The sequence below is a fragment of the Zonotrichia albicollis genome, chromosome 20 (genome assembly GCF_047830755.1).
Source record: "Zonotrichia albicollis isolate bZonAlb1 chromosome 20, bZonAlb1.hap1, whole genome shotgun sequence".
Classification (NCBI taxonomy): Eukaryota; Metazoa; Chordata; class Aves; order Passeriformes; family Passerellidae; genus Zonotrichia; species Zonotrichia albicollis.
Window position 1 is genome coordinate 9,732,550 of NC_133838.1, and position 15,241 is coordinate 9,747,790.

The 15,241-nt window shown below is 55.7% G+C and overlaps 2 protein-coding genes across 4 annotated transcripts; both read right to left on the reverse strand.

The window, feature by feature from the left end:
- Window positions 1–237: 237 nt before the first annotated feature.
- Window positions 238–4,955, reverse strand: GJB3 (gap junction protein beta 3). Of its 3 annotated transcripts, XM_005492338.3 has the most exons (4): window positions 4,609–4,955; window positions 3,307–3,442; window positions 1,466–2,250; window positions 238–1,197 (listed from the first exon to the last, which is right to left on the reverse strand). In XM_005492338.3, the coding sequence occupies exons 3-4, from the start codon at window positions 2,218–2,220 to the stop codon at window positions 1,182–1,184; spliced, it is 771 nt and encodes a 256-aa protein (XP_005492395.1). In that variant the 5' UTR covers window positions 2,221–2,250; window positions 3,307–3,442; window positions 4,609–4,955; the 3' UTR covers window positions 238–1,181. The 3 variants fall into 3 exon arrangements, with proteins under 3 accessions (XP_005492395.1, XP_074411824.1, XP_074411825.1); XM_074555723.1 differs by lacking the exon at window positions 238–1,197 and having other exon boundaries at window positions 1,438–2,250; XM_074555724.1 differs by lacking the exons at window positions 238–1,197; window positions 4,609–4,955 and adding an exon at window positions 3,936–4,504 and having other exon boundaries at window positions 1,438–2,250.
- A 3,655-nt stretch (window positions 4,956–8,610) lies between these two features.
- LOC102074553 (gap junction beta-5 protein) lies at window positions 8,611–12,258 on the reverse strand. The gene is made up of 2 exons (XM_005492337.3): window positions 12,020–12,258; window positions 8,611–10,782 (listed from the first exon to the last, which is right to left on the reverse strand). The coding sequence occupies exon 2, from the start codon at window positions 10,759–10,761 to the stop codon at window positions 9,934–9,936; it is 828 nt and encodes a 275-aa protein (XP_005492394.2). The 5' UTR covers window positions 10,762–10,782; window positions 12,020–12,258; the 3' UTR covers window positions 8,611–9,933.
- Between the last annotated feature and the right edge of the window lie 2,983 nt (window positions 12,259–15,241).

Below are 15,241 nucleotides of genomic sequence, written 5' to 3' on the forward strand. Positions count from 1 at the left end.
CAGGCTCCCGGGCTGAGCCCCATCAGAGCCCAGCTGCGATCCCGCGTCCCACTGGTTCTCGGGATGAACCACGCCAGAGCCCGGCCGGGAAGTCCCCGCTCAAGTTCCAGACGGAGTTTTGCTCTCGGGGGTCTCAGCACACCCCAGTGGGGCTGTGAAACGCGGGCGGGCTGAGCGGGGCTGGGAACAGCCGACCCTCCGCTAGTGCTGCTTAAGGAGAGATTAAATGGAAATCATTTCTATTTATTGTAATATTTATCAAGGTTTAGTAAATAATTGATGCTCATCCCTCCTTGATTTCCTTGGGGGCCAGCGTGAGGTTCTGCTGAATTAAAGTTTAACGACGCGTGACAAGCTGGGAGAGGCGGAATGGGCGGACGTGAGCTCGGCTGTGGCTCGGCCAATGCCCAGCTCAGGCGGATGAGAAGGACCTGGCTGCAGGCTCCTGAGGAACCTCTGCACATCCATGTCTTCTGCCCTCACCAGTCCCCCAGTTTCCAGTGTGCAGAGCAGATTTTGGTGTCTCCAAAAACGACATTTATTGGACTTTTGGATCTGTAGCTTGTGGTGGGTGTGATGTGCATCTGAGGTGAGGGGGAACACAGAGGCACCAAGGGAAGCAGCAGAGCTTTTGGGCAAGACATGGCTTGGTGCTTGTGTGAGCCAAGGGGGAGGAATAGCAAACTGGACAAACTGGGCCAGCAGAACAGTTGCCAACAGACTGGAGCCCTGGTCCTCTGTCATTGCTTTGGGTGCACGAAGAGAGCTCTGGCCACGGAGCCCAGAATTCCTTTGGTTTCTTGGTACAAAAGAAAGCAGTGCATGAGTGAGGCACAGTGAGCTGGGAGGACTGGCACTCACTGGGTGACACCAGCCCTGGCTGGCCACCAGCTGGGGGCACTCAAACCCAGCATGGGAGCAGCAGGACCCAAGAGAAGCTCTGGACACAAAGATCTGTGTGCTGCTGTGATGTCCATGCTTGTGGCACTGCCACCTGCAGAGCTCCAGGTGTCCCTTACCTTACCTGTGTCTGCTCAGGCACCCGTGGGTCTCTCTCCAGGGACATTACTTTGTTGGGTTTAGTAATTTTTCACACAGGTTGACTCTTGAGGGTTCAGGGATTTGCCAGGCTGGAAAAGCCAAGTTGAGGGGAATGTGAACCGGCTGGGATGGATGTGAGGTCACAGCTCTTCTCCTCTGTGGGAAGAACAGACACACTCAGGCATGGCCATCACCAACCTGCCAGCAAGCGTGTCCACACCACTGGGACAGCCAGAGATGTGCCCGTGGTCCCAAGCAGGAGAGTTCCCTTGGATGTGTCCCCCTCCCCTTACAGCCACCAAGGTCCTGGTTGAAGAGTCTGGTGGTCACCCGTGGTGCCAACCATCCCTGGCACTTACCAGGACATTCTTCCCCCACCACCCTCCCCTGCACCCCTCAGAGAGCAGTCAGGGCTGCCACACACCTAGGCTGGGACTTGCTGTCCTTCTCCTCTGACTTGACATGGCAGTGGCAGGCGGAGGCCTTGCTGTAGCTGACAGAGCGCTTGGATTTCCTCCACCTCCTTGTCCTCTGGACAACTCTCTTGAAGATGAGGTAGAAGATCTCACAGACGGTGAGGACGATGCAGATGGAGGAGGCTCCAACCATGAAATAGGTGAAGACCCTTTTCTCGGTTGGCCGAGCGATGTAGCAGTCCACGGTGTTGGGACAGGGATCCACGTTGGTGCACTGGACCAGCCGTGGCAAATCGAAGCTGTCCCACATCTTGTGGAGGAGGTAGAGGAACAGGATCTCTATGACAAGCTTGAAGAAGAGGCTGAACAGGTAGGTCCACCACAGCCCGCCATGCTTCTTGCCCGTGTTGCTGTAGAGCTTGGGGCAGTTCTCTCCGTTCTTCTCCCGGTTCTTCCTCTCGCGGTCCTCCCGGTAGGCCACGTGCATGATGACCAGGAGGGAAGGACAAGTGACAAAGATGAGCTGCAGGGCCCAGAGGCGGATGTGGGAGATGGGGAAGAAGTGGTCATAGCACACGTTGGTGCAGCCCGGCTGCCGCGTGTTGCAGTCAAAGTCCTTCTGCTCGTCGCCCCAGACCTTCTCGGCCGCCACCACGTAGACCAGCACTCGGAAGACAAAGACCATGGAGAGCCAGATGCGGCTGAAGGCTGTGGAGTACTTGTTGACCCCGCTGAGCAGCCCCTGCAGCGTTTTCCAATCCATGGCAGCTGAGGGAAACCGGGGTCACCCAACCTGGAGAGGCAGAGGGAGCAATGGAGACCCCACTGCACATCTCTCGCTGCACTAACTCTCACTTACATACATGTATGTAAGTGTATGTATCACTTACATACAAGATACATACAAGGCCAAAAGGGCCCAAACACTGTTGGCCCATTCAGGCTCCTACAACCTCTAGCAGATGGAGTAAAACTATTTATCAAAGAACCTATTTGACCACCACCATCCTCCCCAATCTTATTTATTGCAACTCCAATACTAGCCTTACTTCTAGCAATCTCAATCTGAACCCCATTGCCCCTTCCATTCTCCTTAGCAGAACTTAACCTAGGCCTACTCTTCCTGTGAGCCATGTCGAGCTTGGCAGTGTACTCCATCCTATGAATCCTCTCCCTCACCACATTACACTCATCTAGGATGGGGGCTCTTCACCCTTGCAGACAGTAAAGCCCATCCTCACCCTCCTGGTGATAATCTCTCTACACTTCCTCAATCCCTCTGCACTTCCTTCTGACAGAACCTTTGCTGTCAGGGATGAGCCACCCGGCCAAGTCCCTGCCACCAGCTCCGTGCCTGATTGTGTGTGCTGGTGCAAACTGGCAGCACGATCTGCTGGAGCAGGCCAGGATCACCAGCCAAAGGGGAAATGGCTGCTCCTGTCCCAGCTGGTGTGCTGGGACATGCCAGGGACCTGTTTTCTGTCTCACAGGCAATACCTGAGGTGACAGTGGGGCTGCAGAAAGTGAGAGTCCGTGTGTGTCACAGTCTGTGTGTCTCACAGTCTGTGTGTGTCACCACCATGTCACCCTGGCCAGTGCTCTGCTCCTGCAGAAATGCCGGAGGTGCCGACGGCCAAACCGGCTCAGCAGCTCAGCCTGGGGCTGCCCTGAGTGAGCCGGGAGACATGCTAAGCCTGACCCGGAGCTTTACTGCACCTGGATTTACAAACCCAGGTGGTTTTTACAACCCTCTGGGCTGTGAAGGTGTCTGCCCTGGCAAAGGGATTCACAGAGCACTTTTAAGGAATTGCTGCTGCCTCTTGCCCACCCAGTGCCTTCCAAGACGTACCTGGAGGAGGTTCAGGCTCCTTCCCCGCTCACCGGGGGCTGTGTGGTGGGGAGTGTCCAGCACGGGGCATAGCCAGGGCACGGTGGCAGATTGGTGATCAGGGTCCTCTCATCCACTGCACTGCGGTGTCCCAGGGCTGTGGGGTGGAACAGAACCTGGAGCACTGCCCGGAGCCCATGGAACACTGTGGGAGCCTGTGCTTGGCCAGGGCCACCCCGCAGCAAGCCCCGAAGCTGAGGCTGTGCTCCCACACTTCTGGCCCAGGGACGCACCAGGAAGGGTGGCTGGGCTGAGTGGCCCCAGGCTGGGGTCCCTGGGATCCCATGTGCCAAGTGCCAGGGCTGTGCCTCTGCCCATGCCCACACACCTTCACTCACCACCCCATCGGGAACCAGATCTTCCTCCCTGGCAAACCCTTGGCTGGGAGTCAGGGTGGGGAGCAATCACTGCATTCCCACCCAACCCTTGGATTTCAAACTGGGAGAGGGGAGCTGCTGTTTGCCCCCAAAAGCTGGTGCTGGTGGAACCTTGACACTCTGCATGCCCCCAGTGCCAGCCTGCCAATTCACCCACAACCCCAACCCTGGTGCCAGCAAGACCAACCCAGTGCCCACCTGCCCATAACCCACCTGCCCAGCACTGTGTGCCCAGTTCAGCCCAGTGCTGGCTCCACTCATGGACCCGCCGTGGGGCAGGAAGGGGTTGAGATCTCCGTGCCAATCTCTGTGCCAAGCTCTGTGCCAATCCCCGTGGCAGTGGGTGAGTCCAGCACTCTGTGAGCCCCCATGGGCTGCCCAGTGCTGGGTGGCAGCCAGGCAGAGCAGGGGCAGCTCTCAGGAGTGCTCAGCTGTGCCGGCAGTGCCCGTTTGCCTCCCGCAGAGCCCGGCACCTTTGCCAGCCCCCGGGATGCCAACCCACTGCGTCACAGTCCTGCCCCGTGTGGGCGCAGGGCGTTGGAGCCGGCAGCGCCCTGCTCCCACCTGGGCTGCACACTCAGCAGAAACACTTTTCTCAGGGGGTCTCTGCCCCTTTTGGGAGTGGGACAGAGGTGGCCATGGGGTGGCCATTGCTCTCCTTGGGGTGCCACGCTGTGCCATCCCCCTTCATCACCCCTGGCACGGCCTGTGGGGTCCCGATGCGGCACTGTGTGATGTTGGGATCCCCATTTCTGACCCCACTGTCACAGCAGCCACCTGCACCCCGTTACACCTTAGCACGGCTCCCACCTGCCCCCCGTTACCCTGCAGGGCTGTCCCCCCTCCACCCTGGCAGCCCCAGAGTACCCAGTGCCCCGGCAGGTACCTGTCCAGGTGGGAGAGCCAGAGGAAGGTGTCCGGATGGGATCAGGGAAGCTCCTTCCCAGCCTGAGCCCTCCTGCACACACAGGTTTGTGTGAGCAGGGGAGGGGAAGGGTGGTTGGTTTGGTTCCCAGCAACTGGGTGAGTCTGGCAAACAGCTCCGGAGAGGCTCTGGCTGCACATGCACACACACGCTCGGCTCCAACAACAAAAGGCAGGTCAGATCCCGCAGCGAGATCGGCACAGACGCATTCCTCCGCAGGAAACTCCTTCCAGGTGATGTCCCATCCCTGCAGGGCTCTGCCAGCTGGCAGCAAGGCCAGGGACCCCGCTCTGCGCCCCAGCTGCGGGCCCACCAGCAAACAGGGCTGAGAGTCCCAGATTACGCAATTGCAACCCACTTTTGAAATGATTTTGCCTTAGTAATAGTTTTGCAACAGCTCATCGGTATCTCCAACCTACAGGAACTTGCAGGCACCGCCCTGGCGGGGCCGGTGTGGCCAGGTGGGACCTTTGCCATCAAGCAGGGTGGCACCAGGGTCCCCGTGCAGCCGGACCCTGCTCTGCTGCTGCCTGATGCTTGGGAAAAACGCCAATCGCTTGTTTTTAAAATTTTTAAAAGTTTAATCGTAATAAAATGGCTAAAAAATATAGTAACACAATTAGAGTAATAACAATTTGGACAAATTGGACTAGGACAATATGAGACAATAAAAACAAAGAGTTACAGATGTCCGGGTACCTTTTTCTGGGCATCACGAGCCCGAAAAATTAACAAAGGATTAACCCTTAAAAGCAATAGCCTGTTGCATATTCATACAATTCATACATGATGCATAAATTCCATTCAAACACGGGATTCTGTCTGGTCATCATCAACTTCTTCCTCCGAATCCTAACAGCACCTTTGAGGTGGGAAGAATTTCGTTTCTTCTGATAGGAGGGCAATAAATTCTTTTTCTCTGAAAGATTCAGGTGTCCTGTGGCTGCTATCTCGCTGGGAGTCCTTTCTTTTAAACAAAGCATCTTACATAGCATCGTTTCTATTTTAACAATTTTTATAACCTAAAACTATATTTAACGCACTACTTCAGAGCATTAATCCGGCATTACTTTCTAACACAACACATATAATATTCATTTGAATGTTTGCGAAAAGCCAATCATAAAATACATGCATTTTTCACATGCTGCACCCCCATGGGACCTGCAGGGTGTCCCTAAGGGGTTTGTCCCTCTGTCCCACTCCCCAGAGCCCCGGGGGCTTCCAGGAGGCTGAGTCAGCCCCATCCCACCGGATATCCCATGGGTAGATGCCTGTGCCGATGTAGCCGGGCAGGAATGCTGCTTCCCTTCCCTCCCCTGGTTTCTAGAGTGCCCCGAGGCTTCCCTGGAATCCTCCGGCACACCCTGGGGCCGATCAGCCGTGCCGGAGCCGCCTCGGCACCCGGCCAGGGCCACCCCTCCCATGGGGACACGGCTGAGGAGCCCCGGGGTGCTTTGGTGCCTGCAGGGATTCGCTCCCTGCTCTCCTGGCAGACAAGGAGCCCCTTGCCCCGAGGCTTTTTGTCTCCAGGAGGGCAAAAACTGCCACTGAGGGTTTGCCAGGCTGGAGCAATGGAATGAGAGCCTAAAGTAATCCAGGTGGCAGCCTGGGGGTGCAGCATGGCGTGAGCCTGGAGGAGGGGACAGCCACGGACACCCCAATCTCAGATGAGAGCCAAGCAGGGGCTCTGGAGCCTTCCTTGATCCCGGAGCTGCCCGGATCAGGAATTTCCTCCCTGCCTGCAGAGATTGGCTCCGTGCTCTCCTGGCAGACAAGGAGCCCCTTGCCCCGAGGCTTTTTGTCTCCAGGAGGGCAAATAAAGCCAGTGAGGGTTTGTCAGGCTGGGGACACACAGGAATTGGAACCCAGGAGACCCAAAGCAAACCTAGGTGGCAGCCTGGGGTGAGCCTGGAGGAGTGGACAGCCATGGGCACTCCAATATCAGATGAGAGCCAAGCAGGGGCTCTGGAACCTTCCTTGACCCTGGAGCTGCCCAGATCAGGAATTTGAGCTATGTTATGCAGAGAGCTGGTGTGGCAGGAGCTCAGCAGGAATCTGGGGGCTGTTAGCTGGAAAACCCTGGAGAGAGGGAAGGTGCCAGAAGCACTGGAAGCTCTGATTCCTTGCAGAGGCAGCTGCTCCCTGCCCCACGGCCAAACCCTGTAAGGGCCAGGTGGAGAGAGGGGCTGGATCCCCCTGGGCAGCCTCTTGCCTGCAGTTTTGGAATTTCTGGAGTGGCCTTGTGGTCACAGTGAGAGAGTTCAGGTGCATTTGGCATGGACAGAAAATCTCCCTCAGGCAGTTGGGTGGGGAGCTGAAACAGCTCCGTGCTTTGCAGGGCTGGAAATGCTGAGCTGGGTGTTTGGGTGAATCCATAAATCCGTCAAGGGGCACATCCCTGCGCCCCCGCTGCCAGTGTGGGCACAGGGAAAAGGTGACAGCGTGGTTCTGCACATCTCAGCACTTGGGAGCTTAAGGGCTATGCCCAGGACTTGTCACCCTGGTGCCACCCTGCTCCGACACAGCTGAGAGGCCTCAGGGCCACATGTAAACACTGGGATTTAGGAAGGCCCAACCTTGGCTCCTCCATGAAGGAAAAACCCAAACAGTAGAGCTGGATGCCAAACCATCAGGAAAAGCTCAGATATAAAACCCTTTTAGAAGGGTCTTAAATGGAGCGTAGCAGAATTCTGCCCAGGACATGTCACCCTGGTGCCACCCTGCTCCAACACAGCTGAGAGGCCTCAGGGCCACATGTAAACACTGGGATTTAGGGAGGCCCAACCTTGGCTCCTCCATGAAGGAAAAACCCAAACTGTGGAGCTGGTGGACACCAAACCAACAGGAAAAGCTCAAACATAAAACCCTTTTAGAAGGGTCTTAAATGGAGCGTGGCAGAATTCTGCCCAGGACATGTCACCCTGGTGCCACCCTGCTCCAACACAGCTGAGAGGCCTCAGGGCCAGATGTAAACGCTGGGATTTAGGGAGGCCCAACCTTGGCTCCTCCATAAAGGAAAAACCCAAACTGTAGAGCTGGTGGATGCCAAACCAGCAGGAAAAGCTCAAACATAAAACCCTTTTTAGAAGGGTCTTAAATGGAGCATGGCAGGATTGTGCCTGCCAACAGCTGTCCCCCTCCACAGCCACATCCCCAGGGATGAGACTCCCCCTCAAGAACAGGGGCAGAGGAGTCATGGGGGCCTGGGAGCTGGCAGCCAGGGCTGCACATAAATCAGAGAGATTCTCCTCAGTTCCCAGCAAACAGGCAGGTTTTGGCCAGGGCAGAAAGAAGCCCAAGCTGGGGAGGTCAATTTACCCTGACCTGTGCACTCAGTCCCCTCCACATCCCTGTCTGGGCTGCAGTTAGTGCTGAGTTTCTTTAAAATTCCCCCACCCCAAGATTTAAGAGGTCTTCTGGGATCTCGCAAGCAAATACAGGGAATTTCCTGTGTGAGGACGCAAAATCTGGGAAATATTCAGCTTTTATTGTGACACACCCCCTGGTTTGCTGACGCTGGTCCTGGCTCTGCATTCCAGGAGATATCCCAGTACCCAGACCTCCATTTTTGGCACCAATATCAAAAGAAGCAGCTGAACGCTCTCCTTTTTCTGGCAGACTGCTGCTTATCCCAAGCCTGGATGGTGCAAGACACTCAGAGCTCTGCAATGTTTGCTCTGGGCATGACAAAACAGCACAACAACATCCACAACTGGATCCAGCAACTGGATCTCCTCCAGCTGTGCTTTGGTGTGCAGAGGTGGGACAGGGAGGTTTTTCTGGGGCTCATTTCAGTCCCCATTAGTGCCTGCACAGGGGAACTCCTCGGGGTTTCACTCTCCAGCCTGGAGCAGGAGTGGCCAACCTTGCTGGAAAACAAACAGCCCAGCCCATGCTCTTTAATTCGGGGCAATGGCTCGCACACAAAGAACAACTTGTGTCCTCTGACGTTGTGCACTTCATAAAGAAAACTTTCAGGTGGATAATCCAGCAGCAGGAGTGGATGGAAGCAAGGCAGTGCCAGCACAACTTCCCCTGAGAAGTGGAAAAAATTCTTTATTTCATCATCTGTGTTGATGTATTTGATTTGTAATCTGATAATGCAGATGTATTTCATCAATCTGTGTCTCTGACCCCAAATGTCCCCAAACTCAAGGGGCTCAGAGGGATCAGTGCTGGTGGCCAGGATCCCCCCAGGGCTTCTCCACCATCCTCATCCTCACCAGTGGCTGGTTCAGTCCCAGCAGTGCTGCAGCCCCACCTGCTCTTGGCTTCCCTTCAGCCCTGCCTGTCCCCAGCAGCCCCATCCAGCTGTGGGAAAGAGCTCAGTTTTGCCCATGGAGGGTCTCAGCTGGATCACTGCAATGATCTGTCACTGAGAATGGCCTCAGTCACATAAAGGACACAGCGATAGTGTCCCCTCACCCCCTGTGCCACTTCCTTTGGGACAGAGCCAGGGAGCGCTGGCACTGTCACTGCTCGTGGAAAAAATAATTATCACACCCTCGGAGCAGAGCAAAACCAGTAACAGATCGAGCTGCATGTTCAGTGTTAATGTTACTTGTGAGTGCATTTGCCATGAAATTATTGTTAATTATTCATGCCAGCTAATGCTCGGCTGCTCCGATGGCCTCGGAAGTGGCAGCACCGCCCGTGTCACAGCCGAACGCGATGGATTACAACAACAAACGAGATCAGATTCTGCCATTTAATGTCATTGTTTAATCAATGCTTGGGGTGTTTTCCTCTCCTGAGTTTGGCTGTTTTGCTCAGGTATTTTGCCCTGGCCAGGCAGGATGATCCAGCAGCCCACAGATCCATCCTGCCTGGCTGGATCCTCACGCCTGAGGTGGCTGCAGCACCCGGGACCTGCTCTTGTCCCCACTCAACTAATGAGTGTTATTAATGACAATTGCATCAGTCTGAGGTGGCCCTGACACCCACTGAGTGGCTGATGTGGGGTGAGAGATAGGGAGAGGGGTTTCCTGAGGTATCAGGGTGTCTGTCCTGGCTGGTACAGGCTCAGAGTGTGGGCACCACTGTCAGTTCACAGCTGCCTGTCACTGCCTTGGACAGAATGTGTTTTACAGCCCCAGCTTTACCCCAAATTCAGCAGGATGATGTAAATGCCTTTCCCAGGACAGGAGAGGCAGAGACCCCTCGGGCACAGCCCAACTCCAGGGTGCTGCCACCCTCAGGGCTCCTACCCTGGAGCACAGAGGAAGAAGAGCAGCCAGGAAGTTGCAGGCCAGGTGAGCAGCTCCTGCTTTCTCCTGGGCAGCTCTAGGAACCAGCCTCATCCTTGGGCAGCGTGCTGGGACAGGAGGCTGTGAGCGGGGTGGTGGCCGTGGGGGGTTTGTAGTCAGCCCCATGGAACACCTGCCCGCCCGTGCCCACGGGGTTGGCACCGGACATGGGGTAGTCATGGCTGTTCCTCCTGCTGTCCCCTCCTTCGATCTCCGTGCACTCATGACACCGCTTCCCAATCAAGTAGGTGGCCTCGATGAGGTTCAGCACCACGCAGACACAGGTGGTGACCACCATGAAGACGGTGAAGATGTTCTTCTCGGTGGGCCGGGAGATGAAGCAGTCCACGATGTTGGGGCAGGGCTGCAGCTTGCACTTCACCACCCGCGGCAGGGTGTAGTTCCTGTAGAGGTGGAAGAAGACGTAGAGGAAAACCAGATCCACGCAGGCCTTGAAGAGGAGGCTGAGCAGATACGTCCACCAGAGCCCGCCCCGCTTCTTGCCGGGGTTGGGGTAGATGCGGCGGTAATTGTCCCCTTGGATCTCACGGAGCCTCTCCTCCTTGGCCTCCCTGTAGGCCACGTGCATGAGCACCAGGAGGGACGGGCAGGTCACCAGGATGAGCTGCAGGGCCCAGAGGCGGATGTGGGAGACGGGGAAGAAGTGGTCATAGCACACGTTGGTGCAGCCCGGCTGCCGCGTGTTGCAGTCAAAGTCCTTGTGGTCATCGCTCCAGACCTTCTCGGCTGCCACCACGTAAACCAGCAGGCGGAAGATGAAGACTAGGGAGAGCCAGATGCGGCCGAAGGCTGTGGAGTAGACATTGACAGCACGGAGCAGCCCCTCAAACCAACCCCAGTTCATGGCTCAATCCTGTTAGGCAGCCTGGGGAGAGAGAAGACACCGTGACACTGAAGTGTGGATGCCGTGGGACAGAGGGAGAGAAACAGCAAGAGAGAAACAACAACTTCTCACAGCGGCTTGTGAGAAGTTTTAAGGAGCTGGAAAGATGTGGTAACTTGTTAACTATAAACAATTTGCAAGTAGTGTTTTTCTACTTTATTTTTCTGTTCCTCTCAAAGACAGTGCGTAAAGAAAGATGTTTCTGTTAGTTAGCCAATAGAATAAAATCTATCATACCACTCTTTTGAATAAAGCCTTCTTTGCCTTTTCTACAATCCTGCCTCTCACCTCGGTGCAAGAGTGACACTGAAGCAGCAGCAAAAGGAGCCCCTGTGTGCCTCAAAGCACTGAGCGCTGCTCCTGGGGCCACCTCTGACCTGTGCTGGCACGAAGGGACACCACAGACAGCACAGACCTGCTCTGGGTGACACCACTGACTGCACTGACCTCCTCCAGGTGACACGTCTCCTCCAAGCACCGTCCCCACTTTAGGCACCTGACACCAACTCGAGGTTTCTGCCACATCCACAGCATCCTCCAGCCACCTCCGGTGCTCAGCCCCCATCCCGCCCCAGCTCCCGCCTCGTTGCCCAGGTATTTGTTATTAATTTCCCCTACGTCTCCGAGCCTGGCCAAGGCAGACAACAAATAGGAGCAGCCGGGGCGTGACTCACCGCGCTGCGCTGTCCTCTCCCACCGCTGGAATCCGCCCGGTGCTGCCGCTCCGTGTGCCCACGCCGTGCCCAGGGGGCACCGGGGAGCCCCCGGCAGGGCAGAGGCAGCGGCTGGGCTGGGCTGGGGGGCTGCACAGCCCCTGCAATGCCGAGGGGCTGAGCATTCAAAAAATCCCGATTTTCACCAGCCACAGATACCTGCGTGGCCGATTTGAGCCCGGCTTGCGTGTGCCGGATAAACGCGCCCTGCAAAGACTGCCAGGGCTGCGTTTGGCGCTGGATCTCCTCAAATATTTTGCCTACCAATAAAATAATAAAATTCCCCTTCGCCGAGAGGTGAACACATCCCCTTCCAATGCACCCACCTGCAGGACTGGAGTGGCCACGGAACTCCCGATTCTCGTCCCTCCCTGAAGGAACGCGCACACCCCAAATTCCTCCTTCCCTGTGCCCTGGTGCCAGGCTGGGCACAGGCACCTCCCCAGCGCCCTCCCCACCCTCTCGGGGCCGGGGGTCGCGGCAGAGGGGGTCCCCACGCCGCTCACCTGCGGGTGTCCCTCGGCAGCGCTGCTGCAGGTCGGTGCCTGCCCAGGGCAGGAGAGCATCACCCGGCACCGGAGACAGCCCATGAGTCACCCCCGCGCTCCTGGGAGCGAGGAGGAGATTCCCAGGGGAAGGGACGAGGCTCCAGGAGGATCCCCACGTGTCCCGTGGAAGATTTGGAAGATTTCCAGCCAGACTTTCTCAGGCGAAGGGCGGCCCCGCAGCGCTGCCGTGCCGGGAAGGGGTGGGAGCTCAGGGCTGGCTGTCCTCAGCTTCTGCAGGGACGTTCAGCACTACCTGGGGTCCCTCCATGCTTTCCCTGCACCCATCTCCCCTCGCTCCAAAGTGGTCAAAGCCCTGGGAGGCTCCCCTCTCAGCCTTTATAATCCTTTTTTATTGAAACTTTGCACCATGGCCATAATTTAGTATTTATCTCTCGCCATCCTCTATTAAATGAGTGACAATTGATAATTTTACTGGCAATTAATTAAGCACTACCTGGGGTTCCTCCATGCTTTCCCTGCACCCATCTCCCCTTGCTTCAAAGTGGCCAAAGCCCTGGGAGCACCCCCATTCTCAGCTGAACACCACCCTTTATAATCCTCTTTTATTGAAACTTTGCGCCATGGCAATAATTTAGCATTTATCCCTTGCCACCCTCTATTTAGTGGGTGGCAGTTGATAATTTCACTGGCAATTAATTAACTGCTTACCTGTGCACCCCTCACCTGCAAGCTGGCACAAGTCTCTTCCCCATCACCCCTCCTTGATAACAGAATCTGAACCCCCAGCTCAGATAACCCCTCTTGGGGGTCTGACCCCCATCTCACAGCTGTGGGGTGCAGGGATGGGGGTCAGAGGGGAGAGGAGTCCAAGGAGGTGTGGGGTGCAGGAGTTCAGGTAGAGCTGGAGTCATTTGAGGAGCAAACACACATTTCATTTGCAATTCTGCTGGGGTTTGAAAAAAAATGTAGAGAAACAAATCTAAACAGCTGTAAAGTAAATTACCAGTGTTTGCGGATGGCTCCAGGGAAGAGTTCTGCAGTTTGAAATCAAACAAGCCCTTTTTTTTTTTTTTTTTTTTTTTTTTTTAACGTGCCTGTGTAGTGGCTGTGCTGGGAAAGGGGGGTCCCAGGGGCTGTGTCCCCCATGGGCAGGCAGGGGGGACCCAGAGCAGCACCCACCCACCAGCACCCAGTGATGTGTGGGGAGATGCTCTGCCCCCGATGTCCCTCATTTTGTGGGTGTCACAAGCGGCTTTTTGTGCCTTTTTGGGTTAAAATCCCCTCTTTTGGGGATTGCCAGGCGTGATGGGCAGTTTCTGCTTTGGGTAGAGCCCCTGCATCCCTCCACAGGTGAGTCCCCAGCGCAGGGGACACAAAGGTGTATTAATGGCAGCACTTTATCTTCCAGGAACAAGCCCCATTAGTACATTTTCACTACACCATGAAATATTAATAACACTTTGCATTTATATAGCGTCATTCATCCCGCAGTCACCAGCCAAGCCGCTGACATGAATCAAACACTGCAGCCAGCTCTGGAGGAGACAGGTACAGGGGATTAGACCCCTTTTCCTGCTGCACACACTGAGGCACAGGGTTTTCTGCAGGTCACCGGTGCCACTGAGGATGTTTTGGAGATAAAAACCCGACCACACTGCTCCGACCTGGCCTTCCTCCTCCTCCAGCTGCTGCAACTGGAAATTGCTGTTCCTGATGCTGACAGTGCAGGGAGGGGAGTTAGGAAACCTGTCAGCCCACGGAGAGGCAGGCCTTGACACAACCCCAGGGCTCCGGCAGCATGAAAGAGCAAGCAGGGAACCAGTGGGGAAAGAAAGGGCTCTTTTCATCTTATTAAAGAGCCTTGTATTTAAAGCCTCCTCCAGCTCCGTAGCACGGGGTGATTGCGAAGGCTTTTCCACACCAGCTGAGCAGGACTGGCTCCTGCTGCAGGAGATGCTGCGTGCAGATGCTGGTTAGCAGGGCGGAATCCCGCGATTGATGATGGATAAGGACAGATAAACAAGTCCTGGGCAAAGTTCCTGAGCGGTGCTGAGCGGCAGGGAAGGGGTGTGGGCACAGCCCACCGTCCCCAGCACCATTGTTATTCCGTGAAAGAAGGCACCTTGTTTGCAGATAATTAAAAAACCCCAAACAGATTAGTGAAAATTAAACACCCAGAGCAGGCTGGATGTTGGCTCAGCCATGGGGGAGTCTGTGAGAATCGCTGGCTGCTGCTTCCAACCCTGTCTCAGCCCTGTGGCTGCATTCCCCATCCCATGGGATTGTTTGGAAGTTCTTCCATGGAAAATCTGTGTTCAAGGAGTGTCTGGATGGGAGCAGGCAAACCCAGCCTGGTCGTGGCCATCTGACACGGCCAGCACCCATTAATCTTACATTTCTATGTGAGGCTGCAGGGAGTAACCTCATTTCTAGGGAGACCTTAATTAATCACCGACTCAAACTGCCTCCATGAGGTGGTTTACAGCCGAGGAGATGAATTGGCATGGTCAGCAGTGGCTGAGGATGAGGATGGGGTTAGCAGGGACCTAAATCATGGCAGGTGATGGTGGTGAGCAGAGCAGGGGACACGCGAGCAGGGGACAGGGCACATCCGTCCTGTGAAACTTCCTCTGCACTGGCAGGCTGATGAATGGGAGATGCTGCTGAGGCTCTTTGCCCCTAAAAAGGCAGAAATGAGAATGTTCTCAGCCTGTGCAGCCCCTGTGAGGATGGCAAGGGTAGGATGTGGAGGACAAATTCCTGAGCAGGAAGGCACAATCACACAGCCCCAAACCCCAGGCTGGGAGGGGTTGGGGGCTTGATGCCCTCATGAAGGAGCAGAATGTCACAGACAGACCCATCACTGCCTGTTTTGGGTTGTTTGGCCAAATAATCGCCGTGCAAAGGACATGGTCGCCCTTGCCACTGACCTTGGACTTAAATCATGGCAGGTGATGGTGGTGAGCAGAGCAGGGACACACGAGCAGGGGACAGGGCACATCCGTCCTGTGAAACTTCCTCTGCATGGCAGGCTGATGAATGGGAGATACTGCTGAGGCTCTTTGCCCCTAAAAAGACAGAAATGAGAATGTTCTCAGCCTGTGCAGCCCCTGTGAGGATGGCAAGGGTAGGATGTGGAGGACAAATTCCTGAGCAGAAAGGGACAATCACACAGCCCCAAACCCCAGATAGGGAGGGGTTGGGGGCTTGATGCCCTCA